The sequence below is a fragment of the Carassius carassius genome, chromosome 22, assembly GCF_963082965.1.
Source record: "Carassius carassius chromosome 22, fCarCar2.1, whole genome shotgun sequence".
Classification (NCBI taxonomy): domain Eukaryota; kingdom Metazoa; phylum Chordata; class Actinopteri; order Cypriniformes; family Cyprinidae; genus Carassius; species Carassius carassius.
Genome location: NC_081776.1, coordinates 11,348,336 through 11,376,204, shown reverse-complemented (window position 1 = coordinate 11,376,204; position 27,869 = coordinate 11,348,336). Strand labels below are relative to the sequence as shown.

General features: G+C 40.8%; 1 protein-coding gene across 1 annotated transcript; it reads left to right on the top strand.

Annotated features, from left to right (window-relative positions):
* The first annotated feature begins 603 nt into the window (after window positions 1-603).
* Window positions 604-27,751, top strand: LOC132098946 (nuclear receptor-interacting protein 2-like). Its single transcript, XM_059505260.1, has 6 exons — window positions 604-911; window positions 14,202-14,567; window positions 23,631-23,713; window positions 24,302-24,429; window positions 24,983-25,035; window positions 26,375-27,751. The coding sequence occupies exons 1-6, from the start codon at window positions 759-761 to the stop codon at window positions 26,492-26,494; spliced, it is 903 nt and encodes a 300-aa protein (XP_059361243.1). The 5' UTR covers window positions 604-758; the 3' UTR covers window positions 26,495-27,751.
* Window positions 27,752-27,869: the final 118 nt, after the last annotated feature.

The following is a 27,869-nucleotide window of genomic DNA, read 5'->3' as shown; positions in this document are numbered from 1 at the left end:
TATAATGTGTTAAAATAGAAAAGTTATTTTCCGAACACAATGCAACTAAGAAATTCTATTACAGTTTTGCCTCACGTGTGTGTGTGTGAGAATGAGAGGACCAAAGATGAAGGCTGAACACAGCATTTCAAAGGACCCTTCATCATTCCATTTAATGTTACCTACCAAAGAAGTCACTTAAAAAAACTGATATAGAAAGAGCAAGATGAAGAGACACACATGGCAGAGAGCATGAGAGAAGAGAGAGTGTGAAAGAGAGGTAGGTGGAGAAAGAAAGGGGGAGGTGGAGATAAAGAGAGGAGGGGAGGAGAGATAGAAAATGAGAGTGAAAGAGGAGAGGACAGTTCGCCTCTTCAGCGCTGCAAGGACAGTGTGAATATCTCTGGGACGCAGACGGTCTGAAGCTCTCAACAATCACACACACTTCACCATGACAACCACGCCAATCACTGCACTGGACTGACAGCTGTCAATCAACAGGAGAAGATTATCAGGATCACCTGCCACAGGAGAGATTACAAGCTACAAAAAGGGACTTAAGCGGAGTAATTCCAACCTATGTTCGGTTAGTTGCTATCCGAAGGAAAATTAACTATTTTTGATTGCATGCATTCACGTGTGTGAACAAGGTTGTCTTGCTGTGTATCAGGGTCACGGTCTTGCTGGCTCTCACCCGTCAGTGCAGTGCCACAATAAGCTTCATTAGAGCCCGTTTAGTAGGTAATATCTGTTTATTTAGCATTTTATCCACAAAAACCATGAGTGCGGGCAAGAAAGAGTTAGAGATGAGAGATAAAGCCATCATGCGCCAGCAGAGGAGACTCAAACAGGCCACTCAGTTCATGCACAAGGACTCCGCAGATCTTCTGCCTCTGGATGGGCTGAAGAGGATGGGAACCTCCAAAGACCTGGTGAGTGGCTCTTTTGTTTATCCATAAAATGGTTGAGGCAGTTCTGAATTTACTTATGTAAATACTGTGCATATATATATATATATATATGCAAACAAGTAAACAGTTTCAAATGTTTCTGCATCACATCACGCAATGCTGACTTGATGCATAATTTAGCACTCCAGAAAAGGCAGTGAATGTTTCTGACACATCAGTAGATCCAGTATTCAGCTTCTCCTCCATGCTGGTAGATGAGAGCCACACACTTTCACACACAGGTACACATGTCATGCTTTATATCATGGTGAGGACCTCCCATTGACTTCTTTTGTACTTGAATAAAGATAATTATTATAATTACTCCACCCTTTGGTCACCTGAGAAGAAACATTTTATTTATGTATATGTTTATTTAAAAAATTATAATGATAAAATATATAATTAGTTACAATATATAATTAATGTAGCACAAGTGGTGTTATGAATGTGATTCAGCAAGCAGGAGGTTGCATGGATTCACAATTGTGCTTGTACTAACAACACAACTGTGTGTGGCATTACTTTTATAGACAGTTCTTTAAACCAAAGGTTAACATTGAGATATTTACATTTATATATTATGTCCACTTCTGTATTTTTGCTCTGTCAATGAAAATATTGCCAAACAAAGCCGACTGTCGTACATAATATCAGTGCTCCGTTCCTGAATAAATCACTGTTTTAATCAAATCGAACAGCTGGGTGAATAATTCAATGACTCACTCATAAAAACTGTGCTTGAAATCTTATACTTTCTGTGTATGAACTGTACTACATTAATAAATAAATTTCCTCAAGACATGAGAAAAAGGTTCTATGTATTAGGAGAGGAGGAAGTATGAATAATTCCATATGTACTATATCTGACATGTTGTCATTGCCATGTGACTACAGCATCATTTGCGTTGCTTCACTGTCATTCACAGCTCCTCTTCTGTGGCCTAATGGGATTATAAAGTGTCCATTAGGAGGCACACTTCAGAATTCACTGAAAGCACTAGGTCATCCAGGTATACTTTTCGCTAACTGTTTTATCAATACTATGCATTCGGACAAACTATTTTCACGTACTGTTTTTGACTACTTTATAGTATTCCTATTCGGACGCAGGGAAGAATTCATAAAGATGTCACTTATCACCCACTACTAGAGTAAAGAGTTATCCTGCAGAAAGAGTCACTGACAATGCCCACCGCTAATGCATATTACTGCTTGAGGCCTCTATAGTCTTCTGTGCAGCTATATATGGAGTTGAAATCTCCATAACGGTACACAAATGAATCCTCTCATGAATTAATCAGAGCTGTGTTTTTCCACACAAGATTTCTCACAGCTAAAGCTATCTAGCTTTTTCCTACATATTTTAAGTCATCACCATCAGAAGCTTAGAGAGAAATACTGGTGGACACATGCATAATGGTTTATCTCATGGCAAGATAATTATAATATCTTACCCCTAATCCTAATACTTAAAGACAACTTTTTCCATGTCAGTCCCTTTATGAAGTCTCAGTGGCACCACAAGGTTCCCACAATGTGGGTTTGTCAATTTTTACTACCTAACAATGGGCCAATAATAAACCAAAAGCAAATGCTCTGTTAAATTACTGATATCCTCTCCCTCATCAAAAGTCATTGAATTGTACTGGTCCTGTCTCTCCCACATAATAACTGCCCCACTGTCTTCTCTAGCTACTCTGATTAGATGACACATACCCGAACTCCCAGGGTGCACTCCAAGAAACCTTCAGAATATCAGTTCTCAGGCACACATGCGTGTTTATATGTGTGTGCCCATGATTAGATAATGCATTTAAATGATCTCTGTGCACAGCAGGGAAGAGCTGAAGCGTGTGTGCACAGCTTATGATGTCAGAGTCTCTAAAAAGTGGGAGCTAAAGATAACTGGCTGTCACAGACAGTGGAATGGTTCGCCTTAAAGCAATAAATGCTCAATGTGTCTCAAGGAATATCATATTCTGTTTTGTGTTACTGTCTGTGCAGCTGTTTTTAAAATTACCATATGGCTTGTGTTAGATCAAAAAACAGCAACAACAAAACAATTATCTTTTTCGGTCTTCTGCCTGCTTTGTGAAGCTGTCATAAGCAGTTATTCACTGGATTTGATCTTGACGTTCACCAGTGGCACAGATATGTCATGCTTGTCGTTCCATGGAATGAGGGGCAGACAAATACCTACTGACAATTAGACAGATGGCACTGTCTTGTTGCACTGTACAGTAGGCTGTGTGCCTCTTAATGGCAAAATGAAGATTATGTCCTGCAGTATGTGTTCAGATGGATGAAGCGCAGGGTGTGAAATACAGAGAAATCTGAAGACGCTGAAGGCTTGAAATTGTATGTATTATCTCAATGGCAGCTGCTCAGCAGGCACAGGACCCCAAGAAGTATATTACTTCCTGTGCCAGCTGAGCAACTACCACTGAGTCTATATCAAATAATCATATCCTATAAAAATTATGAATTAAATAATGAAGAGTGTCTATTTTAAGTGTTTTCATGTCCCCCTGGTTTGCTGCTCTCACGAGTGTCACGTGAAATTGTTCTTGTTATGTAACCGTAGTTTTGTTTCAGTTCTTTGGGCCTTAGGCCCTCTGCAATCCCTTCTTCTCTCTCTCTCTCTCTCTCTCTCTCTCTCTCTCTCTTTCTCTCTCTCTCTCTCTCTCTCTCTCTCTACTCCATTGTTCTCTATGGTTGTAAATGAAGAAAGCACAGCAGTGAGCATGAAAATGGCACACTCAGATCAGCATGTGCGGGAGATGTAGATGGAGGGAAAGAGAGAGAGAGAAACCTATCCATCTCACACTGTTTCCTAATGCACTGAAGAACTGTGCTGTTTATGCTGCTGCTATCTGTTCAATTAGTCCAAGGCTGCACATTTCTCACCATTTGAAGAACTCATGTAGGCAGAAAAATGAATGAATGTGTGTAAAAGAGGTTTAGCACATGACTCACATTGTATTCTGCAGAATTTATATACACTCACTGAGCATCAGAATGAGAAAGTAAGGGGATTTAAGTGATTTTGAACATGGAATGGTTGTTGGTGCCAGACGACCTGGTCTGAGTATTTTAAAAACTGCTGATCTACTGGGATTTTCACGCAAAACCCTGTCTAGGGTTTTTAGAGAATGGTCCGAAAAAGAGAAAATATCCAGTGAGCAGTACCTTGTTGATGTCAGAGGTGAGAGGAGAATTGGCAGACTGGTTAGAGATGATAGAAAGGCATCAGTAACTCAAATAACCTTGAAGCTGATGGGCTACAGCAGCAGAAGACCACACCGGGTGCCGCTCCTGTCAGCTAATAACAGGTAACGCAGGCAACAATTTGCACAGGCTCACCAACATTGGACAATAGAAAATTGGACATTCAGATGGTAGGGTCAGAATTTGGCGTAAAGAACATGAACGCAAGGATCCATCCTGCCTTGTCTCAACGGTTCATGCTGGTGATGGTGGTGTAATGGTGTGGGGGATATTTTCTTGGCAGACTTTGAGCCCCTTAGTACCAATTGAGCATCGTTTAAACACCATAGCCTACCTGAGTATTGTTGCTGACCATGTCCAGCAAAATATGTGCCATGTCACAAAGCTTAAAGGGTTAGTTCACCCAAATATTAAAATTATGTCATTAATAACTCACCCTCATGTCGTTCCAAACCCATAAGACCTCCATTTATCTTCACAGTTTAAGATATTTTAGATTTGATCCGAGAGCTCTCAGTCCCTCCATTGAAACTCAAGTGTACGGTATACTGTCCATGTCGAAAATACATTTTGATCCAAAAATAGCAAAACTATGACTTTATTCAGCATTGCCTTCTCTTCCATGTCTGCTGTAAAAGAGAGTTCAAAACACAACAGTGTAGTGATATCCGGTTCGCGAACGAATCATTCGATGTAACCGGATCTTCCTGAACCAGTTCAGCAAATCGAACTGAATCGTTTATAATGGTTCACGTCTCAAATAAGCATTAATCCACAAATGACTTAAGCTGTTAACTTTTTTAATGTGGCTGACACTCCCTCTGAGTTCAAACAAACCAATGTCCCGGAGTAATGCATGCACTCAAACAGTACACTGACTGAACTGCTGTGAAGAGAGAACTGAAGATGAACACCGAGCCGAGCCAGATAACGAAGGAAAGATTGACTCGATCTCGAGTCAAGAACCGTTTCTGTCAGGCGCGTCCAATTCGAGAACCAAGGAGCTGATGATACTGCACATGTGGGATTCAGCGTGAAGCAGACCCACACACAGAGTGTCTGAACCGAACTGATTCTTTTGTGATTGATTCTGAACTGCTTTGTTTTGAACTCTCTCACAACAGACACGGAAGAGAAGACAATGCTGAATAAAGTCGTAGTTTTTGCTATTTTTGGACCCAAAATGTATTTTCGATGCTTCAAAAAATTCTAACTGACCCTCTGATGTCACATGGACTACTTTGATGATGTTTTTATTACCTTTCTGGACATGGACAGTATACCGTACACACAGTTTCAATGGAGGGACAGAAAGCTAAAATGGGGGATTATCCAATCAATTTCGCAAATTAAACCCCGGCAGGGTAATCACTCTGTCAAGTATTATCCCTTACCTACACAAAAACAAAATAGTGTAAAAGTGAATAATAAGAACTTGGACCCAACTATAACCCCTCAGAGGCCTCATTCATCCTGTTTTGCTAATGAGAAACATTAGCGCTAATTATTAAGGTTACTCGATGAATGGCTGACCCTTTTTCCCTCTTCTCCATCTCTGGGGGACTGACAGGAGCTGAGATACAAAATGTTGCTTCTGGATAGATGCTAAAATACCTGTCTCGAGGGGGAAAACAGCTGTACAATACAAGGCAAGGCAAGGGAAAGGGTTAACAGAATAGAGAAAAGCGAGAGAGTGAGCAGCTGGCTGTGCTTGTTGTGTGTGTCACAGGATGTCTGGTGCTGGGGCGGGAGATCAGGAGGGCAGAGCAGCCATTAGGCAGGTCACATGACTCTCTGAATGAGAGAGAGGAGCCTGTTGCCTTCTGATAATTAGCTCTTAGCCGATAATCGCACAAAGAAAGAGAAAGGTCTTTTTGGCCAAAGGCCTAAATCATGCCCTAGGTCACATTTACACAAATAAGGGTGTTCGAGGTACAGTATATATATACATGACATTTACATTTATTCTGCACTCTATATCCTCAATACATTTTTTTAAGACAATAGTCTATATAAAACCTTAAAGGATTCAATTATTTGCTTCAATCTCATTCTGACGACACCCATTCAGGGTCCACTTGTGAGCAAGTGACGTAATGCTAAATTTCTCCAAATCTGTTCCGATGTTAAAGCATCATCTAAACTCATCTGCATCTTGGATGGCATGAGGGTGAGTACATTTTCAGCAAATGTATATACTTATATATTAAATATTTGGTGGACTATTCCTTTAAAGAACATTTTATGAAAATTCTGTCATCATTTACTCACCCTCATATCATTCCTGTATTACTTACTTTCTTCTGTGGAACATAAAAGACGATATTCTGAAGATTGTTTAAAATTACAGTTTCTGTTTTTGTCAACACTAGGAGTGTCAATGGGGACCAAAACAACATTGGAGCCCACTGACTATTACAACTATTTTAATGCAACTTATTCCTTATTTATTTTATGTCTAGCAGTAAAATATGAAGACCGGTTTTGTGAGATTCACCCATTAATACGGTTCTCTCAAAGTAGACTAAACTAAAAAAATAGTACCTAAACAAATCTGTCCAGTTCATTGCTCAATTAGTGGCAACAATATAAATGTTTGAAACAACAATGTTGTAATAGGGACACAATGCAATGCCCCATGACCTATGCTACAAACTCCAGTCATTTCAATCATAATAGCCACTGACCTCTATTTACCCACAATTCAACAGTACACTGGTTTTGGGCATGCTGTTCTAGACCAAACATGCTTTCTGAAAATACAATGATCAGCTCTGTCAGGTCGAGCAAAGCTTTTTCTGATACAGACCAGGAACGACAATCGCCCCTAAATTAGAATCTAATTCACAAGACCTACGAATCATGAATCATTCATATGAGCTCTAGCAGCATCCAGAAGTTACCATAGATATTTAAATAATTCTTTTAGTGGGACTGAATAGATTTCGAGGGGAGATTTGCTAATTCTGTCCATTGCATACCTGATTTTAAAATTACAGTTAAGAAGTCTTTATATATAAGATTAGTCCAAGTTACATTGAACAAAATACACACAGAAACTGCTCTCATAAGCATAATGTTTCTTAAATGTATGTAAGTCACCCTTACATGACTGTATATTAAGTATAATGAAAGGTGGCCATTTCTAGCTCGATGTCTATGACTAGAGATTTATTTATTTTTTATCTGGTGTGTCAATGACTTTATATAATCTGATGCACAAGGTTACGGAGTCTTTTCAAATCTACAACTATCAGAACCACACAAAAGCATCGCTCTATCAAGGCAACGTGACTCAGTGGCTGCAACAATAGTCAGCTCTCAGAGGAAATAGGGCAAAAGAGATAGAGGAGCATAATGCTATGATCAATCCTGTCAGAATCAATGTGCTCTGCTCTGTGAACCCAGATAGAGAGAAACATGGGTAATAAAGTTTTATTTAGAGGGTTGGTTTACTCCTTTTTTTCTAGGCTTGATTTTGTTTATGGGGTGCAGTCTAATGTGTTCATGCTTTGTTAAAAAAAAAAAACGCATTATTTTTCACATAATTTGCCTTTATTCCACATCATCTGTCCCTTCTCTGACTGACGCCCATAGACAGTAAAAGAAATGGACACAGCGACCTCATTTGAACTCAATTGAGACAAGTGAAGCCCATTTTTTGCGTTTTTTAGCACTTCCGTTTCTGACGTGCAGACTCAAACTAAGCTTGATGACGTCAGCAACCTGTGTAACAGATGTAAATCTTCTAGTAGCTGTGCGTGCAAACTGCCATCGTTAATCTTGCAGAGACGGCGAGCTTGAGTGGGGAGTTCTGATTAATTATTTTGTATAGTATTTTAAAATGTAACGCCAGTACGCCATATTAAGTTAATTGCCTGCGAGCTTCTCCTCCTATCTGTACGGTAATTTCTCTACTGTGCGACAGAGAGTCGAGTGGTTATGATGCAATCGTTAGCCTATTTTTACAAAAACTGTTTCTACGGGGCCATAATGTAACATAGAAGGTAATGGAGCCCTTTATACATTGTCGTGTATCTTTAGAAATAAATAATGGACAAATGGAGTCTTTAAACGCCTCAGATGTAAAGTTATTCGCTGTCAAAGTGACGCCAAAATGAATGGGAGTCAATGGGATGCTAACGCAAGTGAAGTTCTGCTACAAGATGGCGGCACGCGGCCGACTTCAACTTCCGGTCGACTTCCTTGCTGCCTGCTGACGCCCTGATTATTTCCTGTTATTATGAAGCCACTCCCTCAGAAATATGCGATAGGCTGAGATTGGTCAGCTGGCTCAGTGTGTTGTGATTCGCTAAACCGCCTCGAGCACAGGGGGGCAGGGTTTCATATTTTTTTGAAAAACCCCTGGGCGCTGCCATTGGCTAGCGGACCCCCAACCTGCTGTTAGCATTCCATTGACTCCCATTGACATTACCTTGTATCTTACGTGATGGTGCCGTAGAAGCAGTTTTTGTAAAAAAATAGGCTAACGATTGCGTCATAACCAGCGACTCTCTGTCGCACAGTAGAGAAATGACTGTATGGACAGGAGGAGAAGCTCGCAGGCAATCTTTTACTGTCTATGAGGCAATCGGGGGGACGTGGAAGCATAAAGTCAAGGGAGATTATTAATCAGAATACTTACCAAAATGTGCTCCTGTTCACGCTCGCCTTCTCTGGAAGATTCGGTGGGTGATTCAGATTTCTCTTGGCACAGCGATTAGAAGACTTACAGGTTGCTCACGTGACATCTACGTCATCAAGCTCAGTTTGAGTCTGCGCAGTACGCCCGACCCCCAGGAAGTACGTGCTTCTAATTGATTTCACTTGTCTCCGTTGAATCCAATGGGGTCGCTGTGTCCACTTCTTTTACTGTCTATGCTCGAGCACGTCTGAACATCCCGCACCTCAAGCTCAGAATGTGCTCTGTTTGTATTGTAAACAATGATGTCCTCTATATTGCTTATCAATTTTAGCCCGATTGAGACGCAGAGAATATTAATGAAGAGGATAGCAGAACCTGTGCAAGCACGGCTCTTAATGGTATGTTTGGTTGTTGTTGTCTTATACTTTTAGATAAGCTGTTGTTTGTAAATGCTAATGCTTCTGTTACTTTTTTATGTTTTTTTTCTTCTGATTAAAGCTTTAAAACAGCACAGCAAACATACATAAGTCCATGTGTACGCTTCTCATTGCTTTTTTTGAAAATTAGTGTATAAATGGAACAGTTTGTTGGAGCTGATCTGAATGAGAGAGAGAGAGATTCAGAGCAGGGCGATTCGAGGAACAGGATTGAGAACCCCTGCTTTAGAACATTGGTTTTGAAACTTGTGAATCCATTAGAATTGTTAGAAGACAGAATCACAATTCTTATGTGCATAGATTTTTTTACGTGTACCCCTAGTTTTCTCCTCCTCTTCTCTAAAGCAGCACAACATGGCTTTGCCCCTTTTGTGAGACTTAGGTCTCTGCAGAGCAAAAGTGGGCGTTTATCACCATGTGGGTGTTTTCAAACTGCTGGGTGTTTCTAAATCATGCAATCTAAATGATCCCCCTTACCAAACCCCACCCCTAAACCTAACATCAGTAACAGCACTGATGTTGGCATTTACTTTTCATCTTTTCGGTTTACCCACACTCTACCAATGGCCATCTGAGTAAGCAGAGAGAAAGTCAAGCAGAACTAGTTGTGTTTAGTCTGTCTAGCTGTAGGACACAAGAGCAATGCATTTGTTTTCAGGCAACGTAATAAACTCAATTATAAAAATCTAATTTACCTGCATTTGGATGTACAGCTGCAATAAAGATAAGTAGCATTGTCACAGCAAGACACAGCTGGATGGTTTTTCTCATTTTGTAAGAAGTGTCAACAGAAACATAAGTGCTCTTGTGGAGGTTATCTCATTATGTTGGGATAAAATGAGCTTTGCAATGTCATCTCAGCCTTTGACTTTATGTCAAGATGTAGTTTCATGTGGCTCAGAATTATTGGGGAAATCACAAAGTGTCTGATCAAATGGTATTGGACTTGTTGACTATTGTAAGGCTCAATGAATAAGAAAACAGATTGCTGCAACCTCTGTGACTTTATTTGATGACAGAAAATGAAAATCTACGAATCTGAAAGTCTTGAAGACATATCTATTGAAAAACGGAGTTGCCACAAAGGCTGATCTTATAGCAAAAAGTCAAAAGGTACAAAGCTCTCATTGTGATGTTGGATAGGCCATATGAACAACTGCAGTTTTTCAATCAATATACAAAAGTCTATTATAAAAATGCTATCATACGCCATCAAACCCACAGCCACGGATCTATAGTGTTATTGCGTAGCTGGAGGAAATACATAGTGATAATGTTTTGGTGAGCTGACACATTTATGGCAGAAAAATTTTGACAAGCACAGGATGAATAATTTGATAACAATAAGTCTTTCTGATTAAATACTCATGTAATTGGGTATTGGCAAGCTTTATTTTATTCAAATCCTTTTCATAGACCCTTTTGTATGTTTGTGTGGAAAAAACTAAAAAAGAAATATTAATAATTATAATGTGGTATACATCTGGAACAAAAGATTTATTTACACATTTATGCAATATTTGTATATTGTATATACAACTGTATAAATAAAAAAATATGTATATGTATTTAAATAATACTTGAAAGAGAGAGAGGCAATAATTAGTTATTAACAAATGTATTACAGAAGAGAGGTTGTAATTTCTGTGTTAGCTGTTTTTCCCTCTGGGGGGAGAAGTGCAAACAGGTTGTGGCTGGGGTGAGAGAGGTCTGTGATGATGTTACCTGCATGTTTCTTCACTCTGGAGTCCTGAAGGTTGGGCAGGTGCACACCAATTATCCTTTCAGCTGTCCTAACAGTTTGTTGCAGTCTTCCTATATATCTGTTTTGTTGGCTCATCAAAACCAGACAGTTATAGAAGTGCACAGAATCGACTCAGTAACAGTAAAACTGTGTCATCTGTGCCTGTGGAAGGTTGGACATTTTCAGTCGATGAAGGAAGTACAACCACTGCTGGGCCTTTTTCACAATGTGATTGTCCCACTTCAGGTCCCGTGAGATGGTCATGCCCAGGAATTTTGAATGACTCCACTTGCTGCCACAGTCCTGTTCATGATGGTGTGACGAGGGAGTGCAGGGGGGCTCCTTCTAAAGATTGTTCAGATCCAGGTTGTTGTGACTGCTCCAGACAGCCAGCTGCTCAACCTCTTGTCAGTAAGTAGACTCAACTCCATCCTGGTTGAGACCGATGACTGTGGTGTCATCTGCAAACTTCAGGAGTTTGACAGAGGGGTATTTAAATGTGCAGTCTTTTGTGTAGTAGAGGGAGAAGATCAGTGGGGAGAGCGCACACCCCTGAGGAACTCCAGTGCTGATGGAGAGGGTGTTGGATGTGAGTTTTTCCAGCCTTACTAGCTGCTGACTGTCTGTCAGGAAGAGGTGGGCACAGAGAGCTGTGCCAGTGTAATCAGGATGGTATCCGGGATGATGGTGTTGAAAGCGGACCTGAATTCCACAAACAGGATCCTTGCATAAGTCCCTGGTTTGTCCAGATGTTGCAGTCCCATGTTGACTGCATCATCCACAGACAGTAAGCAAACTGCAGGGGGTCCAGAAATGTCCTTCAAGTAGGCCAATACCAGTCTCTCAAATAACTTCATGACCACAGATGCTAAAGCTACATGTCTGTAGTCATTTAGGGTACAGGGATGATGGTGGAGCAGGAGGGGACTTCACACAGCTCCAGTGATCAGTTGAAGATCAGAATGTAGGGTCGTTGCTTGAAAACAGTTTTTTTTTCAGCAGAGTGGTAGCATCCTTTAAAACTGTGCAGCAATGGTCCAGTGTATTGCTGTCCCTGGTGGGGCATGTGACATGCTGTCTTTTTTAAGGCAGTTTGCGGGTGCGATTCGCTTCATTTAAATCAATGAGAATGATTATGAAAGAGTTTGGGTAATGCTGCTCTGTGCATGTGATCTGATCAGTCAGCAGATCTAGCGCCACGCTCACACACGCGTCAGGAGGAATGTATGCACTCACCAGAATAAACGAGGAAAACTCATGTGGCGAATTAAAAAGGCTTACAGTTAATAAAGAAAGCTTCCAAATTTGGGCAGCACATCTGCTTTAAAACTGTCACGTCTGTACACAAGACTTTGTTGATATAAAAACATAATAATCCACAGAGTTGAAAAAGTCCTTGTTTGTGCCGGTGAGCAGTAGTAGTTTGTATTTGCTAGAGGATTGCCAGAGGATGCTCAAACCATGCTGTTTGAATTTCATAAGCACACCAGCATGCTTCCCTCAATTGCAAATGGGGATAATGATTAATTTAACATTTTTATATGACAATCTTTTTTTATATTTAATTTATTAATATATATTCTTAACTACTCCCCAAAACACAGCTCTCATCTCAAGCATTTTTGAACAGTATGAGCATATGTTTGGAGTTACAAAAGAGCAGCACTACATGTAGCAGATGAAAGCGATGGGATTGAAAAGGAAGGAAAGATCTAGGTTTCTCTGTGTATTTTCAGCTTCCCCTTTGAGAATATCTGAGTGGTCCTTTCAAGAGGTCCTGATAAATGTATTATTAGAGAAGCAGAGAAAGTTTAAAAGCAGATCAAATCACAGTCTGGTGTCCTAAGGTCGCTCTGCTGTCGAAATGACAGCTGTAGTCTAAGTAAGTTACAGGTATAAGCAATTGCATAGATAGTAACACAGCACCTTCACTATGTACAGCTACACGGAAAATATTAATTTATCGGTCATAAACAACAATCTGCAGGATTTGTTTCTCAAATAAATCTATCCAGCCAAAGAAATAAAGCAGAATTATAGAATCACTATCAAGTATCAAGTGCATAAGGAACACAGAAATCTGAGAAAGTTTATTTGAGATGTTTACTTTTGTGTCAAAGGAGACTTGAATTGCAGCAATTTGTTAAATTGCACAAATTGCTCCAAGAAGGTTGACTTTCCACTTTAAGAAACATGCAGGAAGTTAACTATGCAGTAATTGAAGTGATGGGAGTCCTTCTGGCACTGACATCATTAGTAATGGAGTTAACTTCAGCACTCAATGACTCTCTGTTTACTTCGCTTGTTTACTCTCTAACTCTGCAGTGATGATTAACTGACTGATAAAACATCCATGAACTTGTTTTATTTCCCACAGGAAAAACAATTAACATAAAGTGCTCAGCAGAATAATATTCTACAAAATTGCTCAGACTTACCATGTCCGAGTATCTTACTGATAAAAATTACTTAGAATAAATGAGAAATTATGTTGCCCAGTAGTTTTATTGAAAGAAAAAAATCAACAAATAAATAAATAGAATAAAATAAAAAACATGGATTTACACAAGACAATAATTTCATTTAATATGCAACTTAAAACAATGTAATCTTTATATTGTGAATATTTTAGTGTAATACTTTAATACTAATATTTTATTTAATATTATACATAATTATACCATATTTTAATTTAAAATTGGAACTTAATTTAATATATACTGTATATTGTACATATTTTATATTTTAATTTAATTCCATATTAAAATGTAATATAATGTGCATATTTTAAATTAATTGAATACTCATTTTACTAATATTTAATATTAACATTGTATTTAAATTTAATGTAATATTTAACATTTATGTTTTGCCTAATGTAATTAATAATTATATATGATATTGATAATCTTTTATTATTTTCTAAATTCTTTTTAAAAATACATAAAAATATGTATTTCTTCTATTAAATCCTCCACTTTGCAAAAAATGGATTACCCTTACATTTGTTTAATTTTAAGTCTAGTGCATTGCATTGTGGTATACAGTATTTGTCAAATCTAGCGGAACATCCAGGTTCTCAATGTGTACAGAAAATCAGCATACTCTCAAAAACATACAAATGGCAGTATTATAGTAGTATGCTATTTCAAGCACAGCCTAGCATGGCTAAAACATTACTAACATAATTTCCTATTCCCATGTGCCTCATACAGCAGCCGCATAATATTGTTCAGCGCCGTCTCCTGGAGGGCCACATTCCACGTTTGTGTGGAGAGGCCCGGGACGCCCCATCTCATATTTGCTCACCCCTGGCAGACAGCAAAGGGGGCGGAGAGCCGGAGGAGAGGAGCGAGAGCACGGTGGATGACTCCACTGAGGAGAAGGAGTCTCCAGAGGAGAGCGAGAAGAGTCTGAGATCTGATGAGGACGAGGTTGATGAAGATGAAGGGGACAGCAGTGATGCAGGTGGAAAGACAGAAGAGTCCAAACAGAAAAACAAAATGGAAGATGAGACGGAAAAAGATCTCAAAGAGAGCAAGAGAGCATCCAACCTCTCAGCTCTAGTGGTCCAGTGTAAGGTAAGCATTCACACTGATGAGCTGAGCTCTTTCCAGCCTATTTCAGCTGTCTGTACCCATAATAGAAGCCATAACAGCTTGCCATAATGACAAAACGTGAGCTCTGGCTCCCTATGACTCATGGTTTTATTTTCCTCGCAGCCGATTGTTCTCCACAGTCGGGTTTTAGAGGGCCAGTATGCATCTAAAAATCCCAAATTTTACAATACAGATGATGTAACTGGGGTTAAAGTGATTTTTTGGTGATATAACAACTTTAACACAAGGACAGAAGGAACTAAATAATACCCCAAATGAGATATTGTTACATTTACATAAGTCATATTTTGTACCATTCAAAAGTCCATTATTTTATTTTATTATTATTATTATTATTATTATTATCAAAGTAGAAAACAATTGTGCTGCTTAATATTTCAATGGAAACCACAATATATTTAAAAAAAAATTTTTTTTTTTTTGATGAATAGGAAGTTCAAAAGAAAACATAGTAAATTTAGTAAAAATAGAAGTCTTCTGAAACATAGTGAATGTTTTTACTGTCATGTTTAATCAGTTTAACGTCTCCTTGCTAAATAAGAATATTAAAAGTCTTATTGACTCCAAACTTTTGAATGGGAGTATATATGGGAGCATAACAGGGCGTAACACACACACACACACACACACACACACACACACACATATATATAATAGCTAAAAACATTTTTAACAATTATTTTACATTAAATTCCATGCTTTCTCCAAACATTTGAGGGTATTAAACAACTTTTTTTCATAAAACGATATATATATTCAAACTATTACTTTAGGCCTGGAAATAACAACTTGAAATTTCCATGATATTTCAAGGTTTTCCAGTATCATCCCTTTCCACCATTCTCTGCATTAGTAGAACAGACTGAACATCATTAAAATCATCCATCTTGCAAGATCCCATCTTCATCGCTCTCCATTCATGCAGTGATTGAGTGCAGTAAAAATAGACCCTAAATTAAAGTAGATTAAACCACAGGGTTGGGTTGGTGTGAACCAAACAGCAGCTAATTTTCTCAGCCTGCACATCATCTGACAATCCAAGAACAACAAGACCAGTCAATGGAGTCCTCAACTCAAATTAGGTAATCACGAAAATAGGTTACCTTAGCTTGTCCAGCTAAAAATGAAGGCAAAATGCACAGTTAGCAGAGTTTAATTTGTGATTATGTCCAGCTGACTGTAGTTTGACTTAAAGGGTTAATTCACCCAAAAATAAAAATTAGCCCATAAATTACTCACCCTCAAGTCATCCTAGGTGCATATGACTTTTCTTCTTTGAATCCAGTCGGAGTTATATAAAAAATAGTTTTGAGGGTGAGTAACTTATGTGCTAATTTTGCTTTTTGGTTGAACTAACCCTTTAAAAAATATATATTTTTTTATTAATTGATTTGAAATATGAACACAAATAATGAACATGAATGAATATTAATAATGAACAAAAATAAACTATAGTAATATTAAAAAGTAAAAGTAAACTATTTTAAAATTTAAAAGTTAACCTATAATAAAAAAAAAAATCAGTTCATTGTTAGTTTATGTTACCTATTGTTAAAAACGGATCCCTAATGTATGGTATTATACATTCATTATGTGAGAAGAAGAAAACAAACAAAGAAATACAAGAGACATGAAACTAACTACAAAGGAATGCTTTGACAGGAAACAATGTTATTATACAAAACATTTGGCTATAATTTGTGCAATAAGTTTTAAGTTAAATTAATGAAACTGTCATCTAAATTTCAAATGAACTGAATGTTCTGGAATACGCATGCAGTCGTATTATCATAGGTGAACTGAAAGATGAAAAGAAAGCATCAGCATCTAATTAAAACTTCAATAATGAAGAACCAGATAAGTGGGGCAGTGTTTTACATAGCAAATCCACCACAGTGGTTCATGTCTCCTCTTCTGGAAAGATAAGTTTCACTTTGAGGCAGAGAAGTCATGCATGATTTTGCTCCGCAGAGTTGCCATCATTACATGAATCCCACACGCACCAGTGCACCCATATACACAGGCATTATATAGCAGCAATCAAATAAAGACATAACACAACTCTCAAAGGGAGTATCTCACCGAGTTCAACTGTTTTTATAGCATTCACTAGGAGTTTTGCCTCATTTCGCATTTTTTTTAAATTCTTTAATTAAAAACAAAAACAAACAAAAAAACTAACTTCTTCACTTAAAGGAATAGCTCACACAAAAGTGAACATTTGTTGGTTCATTCCATCCGAGATGTAAAAGAGTTCGTTTCATCATTGGAACAGATTTGGAGATATTTAGTATTGCATCACTTATTCATCAACGGATGCTCTGAAGTGAATGGGTGCCATCAGAATGAGAATTCAAACAGCTGACAAAAACATCTCAGTAATCCACATGACTCCAGTCAGTCAATTAACGTATTTGTGTTTATCTGAAATAAATCCATAATTAAGAAGTTTTAACTTTAAACTCTTCCTCAGGATGCCAGTCCATAATCCATAATAATGCTTCCTCCCATGAAAAATTCCATCCTGTGTTGTCTTCTCACATCAAAATCCACTGATATATTCTTTTAGAACTGTTTTCTAGAGACTGTAAATCGTGCTTAATCTGCACATATTTCTCTCCTGATTCAGACGAGATGATTTTTTTATGGGAGAAAGCACAGACACACAGCTTTTCATTTCATAGTACATTTACTGATGGGCTGGAGTCATGTGATTTGCTTGTGGATTATTTAATGTTTTTTATCAGCTGTTTGGACTCTCATTCTGACGGCACCCATTGACTGCAGAGGATCCATTGGTGAGCAAGTGACGTAACGCTAAATTCCTCCAAATCTGTTCCAATGAAGAAACAAACTCCTTTAATTTTCAGATCCGTACCACAGGGTGCAGGGAAATTATATTTGACTGAGAGTTTGTCTTATATAGTGCAATGCCACCTCAATGTGTTTATGTGGAAGTGTTTCATTCAGGGTGTCTTGCACTGCAACAAAAACACTTTCAACACAGCACTAGAAACCTAGCATAAGAAGGAACAAGTGAGAAACAATCTAAGGAAACATGCGTGTCTATGCTGTCACGATCGGTGTTACAGAAAACACAGGAGAGGGAACCAATCGCAGGTACGTCATTTATTAAAGGGTAATCCAAAAGGGGTAAACAGTCCAGGCAGGGTCAAAACCAGAATATCCAAATCCAAACATAAACAAGACAAGAACACAAGGCAAGGACAAGAGCTGACGGACATTAGTTTCAAACATTAAACAAGGACTCCGTAACACAGACTCAGACAGACCGGGTATAAATACACAGAAGGATAATGAGGGAACAGGAGACAGGTGGGGAACAACCAATTACTAACAAGGAGGAAGGTGACCAAATAAGGGAACCGGAAGTGATAAGGTGACAGACACCGTGAGAAAGGGGGACATCTAGTGGAAACCCAGGGACACAACCCAGACACTGTGACAGTACCCCCCCTCTACGGAGCGGCTCCCAGACGCTCCACGACAGACACAAAACAGAGACCAGGAGGGAGGCGGACAGGTGGAGGCTCAGGGGGAGGGACGGAGGGCCAGACTCACTAAGGGGAACAGACAGAAACATAACAGAAACCAAGAAACACAAAACAGAAATCCATAAGGACATCATGTGGCGCCCCCCAGGGCGGAGCAGAAGACCACCACAGCCGTGTGGTCAAGGCGGAAGCCCCCCAGGGCGGAGCAGAAGACCACCACAACCGTGTGATCAGGACGGAAGCCCCCCAGGGCGGAGCAGAAGACCACCACAACCGTGTGGTCAGGACGGAAGCCCCCCAGGGCGGAGCAGAAGACCACCACGTCCTTGTGGACGAAGCCAGAGTCCTCCAGGGCGGAGCGGAAGACCCCCACAGCCGTGTGGTCAGGGCAGAAGGCCCCCATGGCGGAGCAGAAGACCACCACAGCCATGTGGTCAGGACCAGAGCCCCCCAAGGCGGAGCAGACCTCCGTGCGGCTGGACCAACAGGACGACGAAACTCAGGTAATTCCCTGGTGTCCTTACTGGACTCCAGAAGATTCGTGCTGGCCTGACACTGCTCATGAAGATCATTGGTGACTTGCCTTTGTTCATGAAGATGAGAGGTGACTTGCCTTTGTTCATGAAGATCAGAGGTGACTTGCCTTTGTTCTTGAAGATCACCGGTGACTTGACTCAGTCCTTGAAGATCACCGGTGACTTGACTCAGTCCTTGAAGATCACCGGTGACTTGACTGGACTCTGAAAGGTCAACGGTGACTAGCCCGGACTCTGGAGGATCAGAGGTGACTAGCCCGGACTCTGGAGGATCAGAGGTGACTAGCCCGGACTCTGGAGGATCAGAGGTGACTAGCCCTGACTCTGGAGGATCAGAGGTGACTAGCCCTGACTCTGGAGGATCAGCGGTGACTAGCCCTGACTCTGGAGGATCAGCGGTGACTAGCCCTGACTCTGGAGGATCAGCGGTGACTAGCCCTGACTCTGGAGGATCAGCGGTGACTAGCCCTGACTCTGGAGGATCAGCGGTGACTAGCCCTGACTCTGGAGGATCAGCGGTGACTAGCCCTGACTCTGGAGGATCAGCGGTGACTAGCCCTGACTCTGGAGGATCAGCGGTGACTAGCCCTGACTCTGGAGGATCAGCGGTGACTAGCCCTGACTCTGGAGGATCAGCGGTGACTAGCCCTGACTCTGGAGGATCAGCGGTGACTAGCCCTGACTCTGGAGGATCAGCGGTGACTAGCCCTGACTCTGGAGGATCAGCGGTGACTAGCCCTGACTCTGGAGGATCAGCGGTGACTAGCCCTGACTCTGGAGGATCAGCGGTGACTAGCCCTGACTCTGGAGGATCAGCGGTGACTAGCCCTGACTCTGGAGGATCAGCGGTGACTAGCCCTGACTCTGGAGGATCAGCGGTGACTAGCCCTGACTCTGGAGGATCAGCGGTGACTAGCCCTGACTCTGGAGGATCAGCGGTGACTAGCCCTGACTCTGGAGGATCAGCGGTGACTAGCCCTGACTCTGGAGGATCAGCGGTGACTAGCCCTGACTCTGGAGGATCAGCGGTGACTAGCCCTGACTCTGGAGGATCAGCGGTGACTAGCCCTGACTCTGGAGGATCAGCGGTGACTAGCCCTGACTCTGGAGGATCAGCGGTGACTAGCCCTGACTCTGGAGGATCAGCGGTGACTAGCCCTGACTCTGGAGGATCAGCGGTGACTAGCCCTGACTCTGGAGGATCAGCGGTGACTAGCCCTGACTCTGGAGGATCAGCGGTGACTAGCCCTGACTCTGGAGGATCAGCGGTGACTAGCCCTGACTCTGGAGGATCAGCGGTGACTGGCCCTGACTCTGGAGGATCAGCGGTGACTAGCCCTGACTCTGGAGGATCAGCGGTGACTAGCCCTGACTCTGGAGGATCAGCGGTGACTAGCCCTGACTCTGGAGGATCAGCGGTGACTAGCCCTGACTCTGGAGGATCAGCGGTGACTAGCCCTGACTCTGGAGGATCAGCGGTGACTAGCCCTGACTCTGGAGGATCAGCGGTGACTAGCCCTGACTCTGGAGGATCAGCGGTGACTAGCCCTGACTCGGGAGGATCAGCGGTGACTAGCCCTGACTCGGGAGGATCAGCGGTGACTAGCCCTGACTCGGGAGGATCAGCGGTGACTAGCCCTGACTCTGGAGGATCAGCGGTGACTAGCCCTGACTCGGGAGAGTTCACTGGCACCTGACTCGACTCGGGAGAGTTCACTGGCACCTGACTCGACTCGGGAGAGTTCACTGGCACCTGACTCGACTCGGGAGAGTTCACTGGCACCTGACTCGACTCGGGAGAGTTCACTGGCACCTGACTCGACTCGGGAGAGTTCACTGGCACCTGACTCGACTCGGGAGAGTTCACTGGCACCTGACTCGACTCGGGAGAGTTCACTGGCACCTGACTCGACTCGGGAGAGTTCACTGGCACCTGACTCGACTCGGGAGAGTTCACTGGCACCTGACTCGACTCTGGAAAGTTCACTGGCACCTGACTCGACTCTGGAGAGTTCACAGGCACCTGACTCGACTCGGGAGAGTTCACTGGCACCTGACTCGACTCGGGAGAGTTCACTGGCACCTGACTCGACTCGGGAGAGTTCACTGGCACCTGACTCGACTCGGGAGAGTTCACTGGCACCTGACTCGACTCTGGAAAGTTCACTGGCACCTGACTCGACTCTGGAGAGTTCACAGGCACCTGACTCGACTCTGGAGAGTTCACAGGCACCTGACTCGAATCTGGAGAGTTCACAGGCACCTGACTCGACTCCTGAGGGTCAACTGGCACCTGAATCGACTCCGGAGGGTCAGCTGAGACTCTCATCCTGTGCAGCGGCGCTGGGCAAGCAGCCATCTTGGGCCATGACTCTGGACAGGCGGCCATCTTGTACTGTGGTGCTGGGCTGGCGGCCATCTGTGGTTGTGGCGCTGGACTGGCGGCCATCTTGTACTGTGGCGCTGGACCGGTGGCCAATTTGGTGCTGTGGCGCTAGGCTGACAGCCATCTTGGGTTGTGGAGCTGAACCGGTGGCCAATTTGGGCATTGGCGCTGGGCTGGCGGCCATCTTGGGCTGTGGCGCTGGAACGGTGGCCAATTTGGGCATTGGCGCTATGTTAGCGGCCATCTTGTGCTGTGGCGCTTGGCTGGTAGCCATCCTGGGCAGTGGTGCTGGACTGGCGGCCATCTTGGGTTGTGGCGCTTGGCTGGTTGCCATCCTGGGCAGTGGTGCTGGGCTGACGACCACCCCGCCGGAAGAGACAGAAGTGGCTGGGGCATCCCACCGAAGCCGATGCTGCAGGTAGCGCACAAATTCCCAGAATTCCAGTGTCTCTAACTGCGCCATCTCCTCCTGAGACACTGGATCATCCAGCCCGCCATTAAAATAGTCCTTGAGGGCCGCATCGTTGTAGCCCATGCCCTCGGCCAGGGACCAGAACACCTGAGCCAGGGCCCCCACTTCATTGCCCTCTTGGCGGAGGGCGATCAACCGAAGGTACTTGGTTCGCCGCTCCGCCATCTTGGCTGGGGAACGGAAAAACGACATACCGCTGGTTCCCTGTGTGACAGAGTCCTTCTGTCACGATCGGTGTTACAGAAAACACAGGAGAGGGAACCAATCGCAGGTACGTCATTTATTAAAGGGTAATCCAAAAGGGGTAAACAGTCCAGGCAGGGTCAAAACCAGAATATCCAAATCCAAACATAAACAAGACACGAACACAAGGCAAGGACAAGAGCTGACGGACATGAGTTTCAAACATTAAACAAGGACTCCGTAACACAGACTCAGACAGACCGGGTATAAATACACAGAAGGATAATGAGGGAACAGGAGACAGGTGGGGAACAACCAATTACTAACAAGGAGGAAGGTGACCAAATAAGGGAACAGGAAGTGATAAGGTGACAGACACCGTGAGAAAGGGGGACATCTAGTGGAAACCCAGGGAAACAACCCAGACACTGTGACATATGCAAGTGTTTGTGAAACATGCTAACTTCGATGGAACAATGTGTGAGAGGGGCTTAATGGCCCCCCATATTTCCACACTGAGAGACTGAGATGGTGCGTCCCACCTTTTATGTGGTAGGAAAGTTGCAGGGGTGACGGCTCACCTTGAGTGACAGGAAACTCTTAAGAGGTTGCAACAAAGCTCTTATCCTCTTATTTATCTTAAACGGTAGAACAGTGCAGACACAGACCTCACACCTCACTCATTAAATGCATAGTTAGAAAACAGGCAAAGAGCAAAACCTAAGCTTGACAACACTTTAGCTGTGTGTGGGTGGAGCATTATTGTCTTGAAAGGATGTCATTATTTTTACAATGATTAAATATTGAGTTAAATCATACAATATAATGTACATTTAAGAGAACTTGAGGTGTTTTCAATAAAATTGTATTACCACCACAACTTAAATATATACACTTAAACAAACATACAAATATTTTTGCAAAAATATATCTAGGGATAAAATTAAACTTTTAATATATTTTTTAAACATTATGTGCATATGCTCCAACACAAAAACCCTAAATGAAAGTTGTTTTTTTTTGTAACTATTAAGAAAGATTCCATGACTATTATTGTTATCATTATTATTATTATTACACTCTCTGAAATAATTTAGAGAATTAATTGTTTTTGTTAACGGCCATATTTACTAAACAACATTAAGGGGAAATTTACTTGAAAAGATATCATTATTATTACAATTATTAATTATTAAATTACTATTAACTGTACATATATTTTTTATAGGGAATTATGATTTTAACAGTGTTGACACCATTGTTAGGTATTTTTAATAAAATTCTATTTCCACTTGTGACTTGTTTACACAAATGTTAATGTGGTATGACCCAAAACATGTGACAGGATCCATCAGAAGACAAGCGGAAGGCTAATGAGTTAAAATCCCACTGATTCTGTTAATACTGAAACAACTTATTTACACATAAATGTCAAGCAAGCAGGATGAACAGGCACTTAGAGCTTCCAAAGAGCAAATGCTGCAAAAGCACAGGGTCATTATTCATCTGTCGAGCTCTGAATTCTGCAAGCACTGATGGAATTTCGGGTGAAAGGACAGACTGAGAATAAACCGACTCACTGAAGCGAAACGTCGAGAGTCCCTTTGATTGTGACGGTCCGTTATTATTAACCAGCACTATTATCCTCAGACGGTATTAAACTATCAATCCTGATACTGTCAGACGGTGCAAAAACAAAACCTGGCATTGTCTATTTAAAAGAACAAAAGCTAATATCCATGCTTCAACATAATGTGTCTCAACTTGGCATCTGTGTGAAACTAGCAGACTGAGCTATGTTGTTAGACCCTGACTGATAATGTGTTTTGCTATTTAAAATTCCTGTCACACGAAAGGTGTGGAAAAGGCATCACAGGGGCCTTTTTTTATCAGGGAATTCATCTGAGTTAAGACTAAATGCTTATTTTGCAGTGCGAAGATACAGAGGTGATGTTATCCATAAACACAGGGTGCCAACACAACCACATCTCCAAAAAATGCTGCAGACGACTTGGGTAAGTGTATTCTGTACTCACAGACAGAATTTGTTGATAAATTGTGGTATTTGTATGTTTTGCAATGAAAAACCGCCAATCATTATTCATTAATGTAATTTTATTAGTGAAACTGAGTGTACAGTTCTCTGTAAAAAAAAAACCTTATATATATATATAATCCACAATTGCTGAAATCAACTGAACAAACAGAGAATTTTTTTTATTACTTTTTATTTAATTAAAAATTCTAATTTTTACAATAGGTGTATTTATTTGATGAAAAATGCTGAAAAACGGTAATATTAGGAAATATTTTTACTATTTAAAATAACTGTTTTATATTGGATTATGTTATAAAATGTAATTTATTCCTCTGATGGCAAAGCAGAATTTTCAGCATCCGTTACTCCAGTCTTCAGTGTCACATGATTCTAATATGCTGTTTTGGTCATCAAGAAACATGTATCATTATTATTTGTAATTTTATTTATTTCAGATAAATGCGGATCTTTTGACATTTCTAGAATCCAGAATGCTGAAAGAAATTGATCACAAAAATATGAAACAAAAATGACATTAGTTCCTAAATGCTTGTATTTTCTGCAGATTAAAAACCAACCTTGAAGACAAAACTCATGACAAGCTGCCGCTCAGTGATTCGACAGTGGAGCCAGTGAAGTCCCTGCACCTGCAGCTGGGCAGAGAAAGAGTGCAATGCACTGCCCAGGTCATAGGTCAGACTTCAAAGTTTGAAAATGCACTGCCTATTGCTTTTAAAAAAACATATACATACAATGATTACACCATGTTTTCATAGATTTGATTGAATAGAGAAAAAGCTGAGAGACATCCAGGACATTCTCCAAAGAGTTCGGTACACACCGGTTTCAAACAGTCATAAATATAAGTTTGATGCAACTGAAAAGTCTTATGAGAGTGCAAAAAGTGATAGCCACATACATCTCTTCAGCTTGTACATGCATTCAGCTTTCAGACTGAGCCATTGACCTTTTCCAATTCAGACAGCAGTCAGGGAAAGCTCAGACAAAGAGACGTGGGCAACACAGAGGAATTACATAACAGACGAGTACATGACCTGGGCACAGTGCCGACCCTGTCTTCTGCATGCATTGCATACAGATATATTATAAAGCTACTAATGGCATCAGTTTTAATCAAGCCTCCTCATGTGCTCTACTAATTTGAGAAAGAATACAATTATGCCTAAAGGTAAACTTTCTCTCTTTGTCTCGCACATATTGAGTCTCATCTCTTGTTCGTTCACAGAGGACGCCACATTTGAGGTGTGTCTGGGTCTACAGACCCTGCTGGAACTCAAAGTAAGCCCTACATTTGCTTAACCTTGTTTTCAAATCTTGTAATGTATGATTTCTAACCCAATAGTCTTTGGCTTTTGAAAGTGAGCTTAAAATGTATGGATAAAGTCTTTTTGAAAACCAAAAACGTGCTGCTGCAAATCATGCTGGTCAGCTAGATCAAATGATTTTAAACATATTAATATCACTTTTAATGCAGAATACAATGATTTGCTTGTGTTTATTTTCATGCTTAAGTACCATTTTATCCTGTAAAATGTATATTTTAGATAATATTATATATTCTTAAGCAGAATAAACGTTGTTTTTTTTTCATTTTTTGTTATTAATTAATAATAAACAATGATAAATAATGTTTTTCATACATTTTTACACCTATTTTTAAACTTTTCCTTTACACGCAGACTGAAAACCTCTTCATACACATAAATGCATGAATAAATACAAATTACAATCTTATATTCATAGTTTAATTGTCAAACTTATAATCATAATTGATTGCCTCATAATTGCCCGTCTCAAACATATTTACATAATTTAGCAAAAACATTATATGATTATGATTATGCTCATGATCAAAAGTATCAATTCTATCAGAAAATCATAGCTGACGAGATTACAGACATAACATGAAGGAAACTGAAATATAAAACACTTCCATAAGCAGCAAAGCAGTTCTGAGGCTATGTTAGATGGGTCCTGACACTAAGTGGGTTTGAACATGATGGGGGAGTTATTTTTTGAGCATATATCTAAATATTGAATCAGCTTTGAATATGGTTTGAGATTATTTCAAATGCCAGGGGGAAAGAAAATCCCCTTTGAGGTTTACATGAGTTATGAGGAGGAAGCTAAATGCTATTAAAAGAAGAAAAAAAATCATTTTAAAAGATTGATAGAGTGAGCTATAAAAAGGGACGTGAGAGAGAAAGCTTGAGAATGAAAGTGCGAGGACAGTATCTGTATAAGAATATGCAAATTGCTATTCTTGTAAGAAGAAAAGATAATGTATGCAAGGAGAAAGCTCCAGGAAACCAGCGCAGGCCTATGTGCAGAATAAAATAATAAACAGCAGAATAAAACATTGCAGCCACTCTGTTCTCCTGAAATATATGAATGCTCCTCAGACTGTTACAGTAGCAAAACAACAACCACAAAACATGTTCACTAATTTTGCTCTACAAAAGGCACAATACGCTTTCTCAGAACTAAGCTGTGACCGAAACCCGGTCTTTAGATTATGATCTGTCAATGCATGACAGTATTATTGAAAGACAGAATGATAGATAGAATTACAGAAAGATACTGTAGATGTGATGCAGTGATCTGCTCTCTATTCTAGTGCTGTGTGGACCTGAACTCCAGAGTGCTCCGGATCCACAGCACAGAACAGGAGCTTCCCTTCCTGGATCCACCAGCCTGCAGCCAGTGCCATCATCATGACAACAACAAAAACATGTGACCTCTGACCTATGTGCCCAACAGCTGCCATGACCTAACCCATGTAATCAGAGAGGAAGTTGACAGAAGGATGCCCGCATCTGGACTGTAGTGTTCCCTTGTGCCAGATCAACATAGACAGGCCTTTCCTCTCTCATCTGTCCTTCTTTGCTCTTCGTTGTTTATTTCTGTGCTATTACAGAAATCTGCCAACTATGATTTTTTTATTATTAATATTAAATTAGTTGTGCTAAATTAGTTTAGATTAAATGAAATAAAGCTCAGGAGGAGGAAGATTGTTTTCTGAAATTTAAAATTGCCTTTATCAAATGACAAAAACGGGGGAGGCTACACAGTTAATCCGTAAAAAATTTAACTGTTTGACGGTTGATGAGTCCTATTCTCTAACTGGTGATTTTAATTACAATCAAGTAAATTATATTCTTGTACATTAATGTAAGAGGGAGTTCATGAAATGTTGCACACGTTGGGTCTCCTAAACAATCACCAAATCTGATTATATATATAGTTTCTTTTACAAAAACCTCAAACTTGGCTAGAAATCTCTCACCCGAAATTGCCTTTTACTAAAGACTGTGTTTTCAGACCTCATTTCCCTTTAGAGAGCCAACTCTGCCCTTAGATGATAAGAAGGACTTCAGCCAGCCCAATCAAATGTTAATTGAGCCCTTGGGCTGCAATCTCACTCAATGACCCCCAAACAAAGCAAAACACTTCATATGATTTTATAGACTCCGCCTCTTATATTTTACAGTACATAAAAGTATGTGAGACTGAGTAAATGCATTTCTGGGTGACGGTTGATTTCTCCTCCAGTTTCTAGAAACCCTATTTTGTTGCTGCTCTGTCTGTCCTCATAACCAGAGGCACTTTCTCCACCCACACTTTACTTTTTGTTCCATTTGTTCGCTCGTACGCACACCTACGACTGTCTTAGTACAGCCAAAAGCGCCCACTAAAATACTAGCCGATGACCTAAAGGGCATCTATGTCCCACACAAACTCTCCCTAAACAGTGCGGATAATTCAATTGTTAGCACACAATGCTCAATTACCCTAATCATCTAGCCTTTTAACAATGTGGATGACCTTTCAGTGCAGGGCATCCACATATTCGCCTATTTTATGTTCTTCTCTTCTTTCTATGCTGTGTGAAGGCCAACTATATGAAAACAAAACAAACAAAAAAAACTATTATTTTCCTTTTCTCTGAACAGTATTTTCTCTGCCTAAATAAAATAAATATGTATTCTGGCTATGAAGGTCTCTGGTCGTCCTCAATGCACAGATCTTGGAAACAACAGGAAACAACACTTGTGCTACTGCTGGCAAAAACAGTGCAATGGTGCTGCAACTCACTCTTGCACATGAAGGTT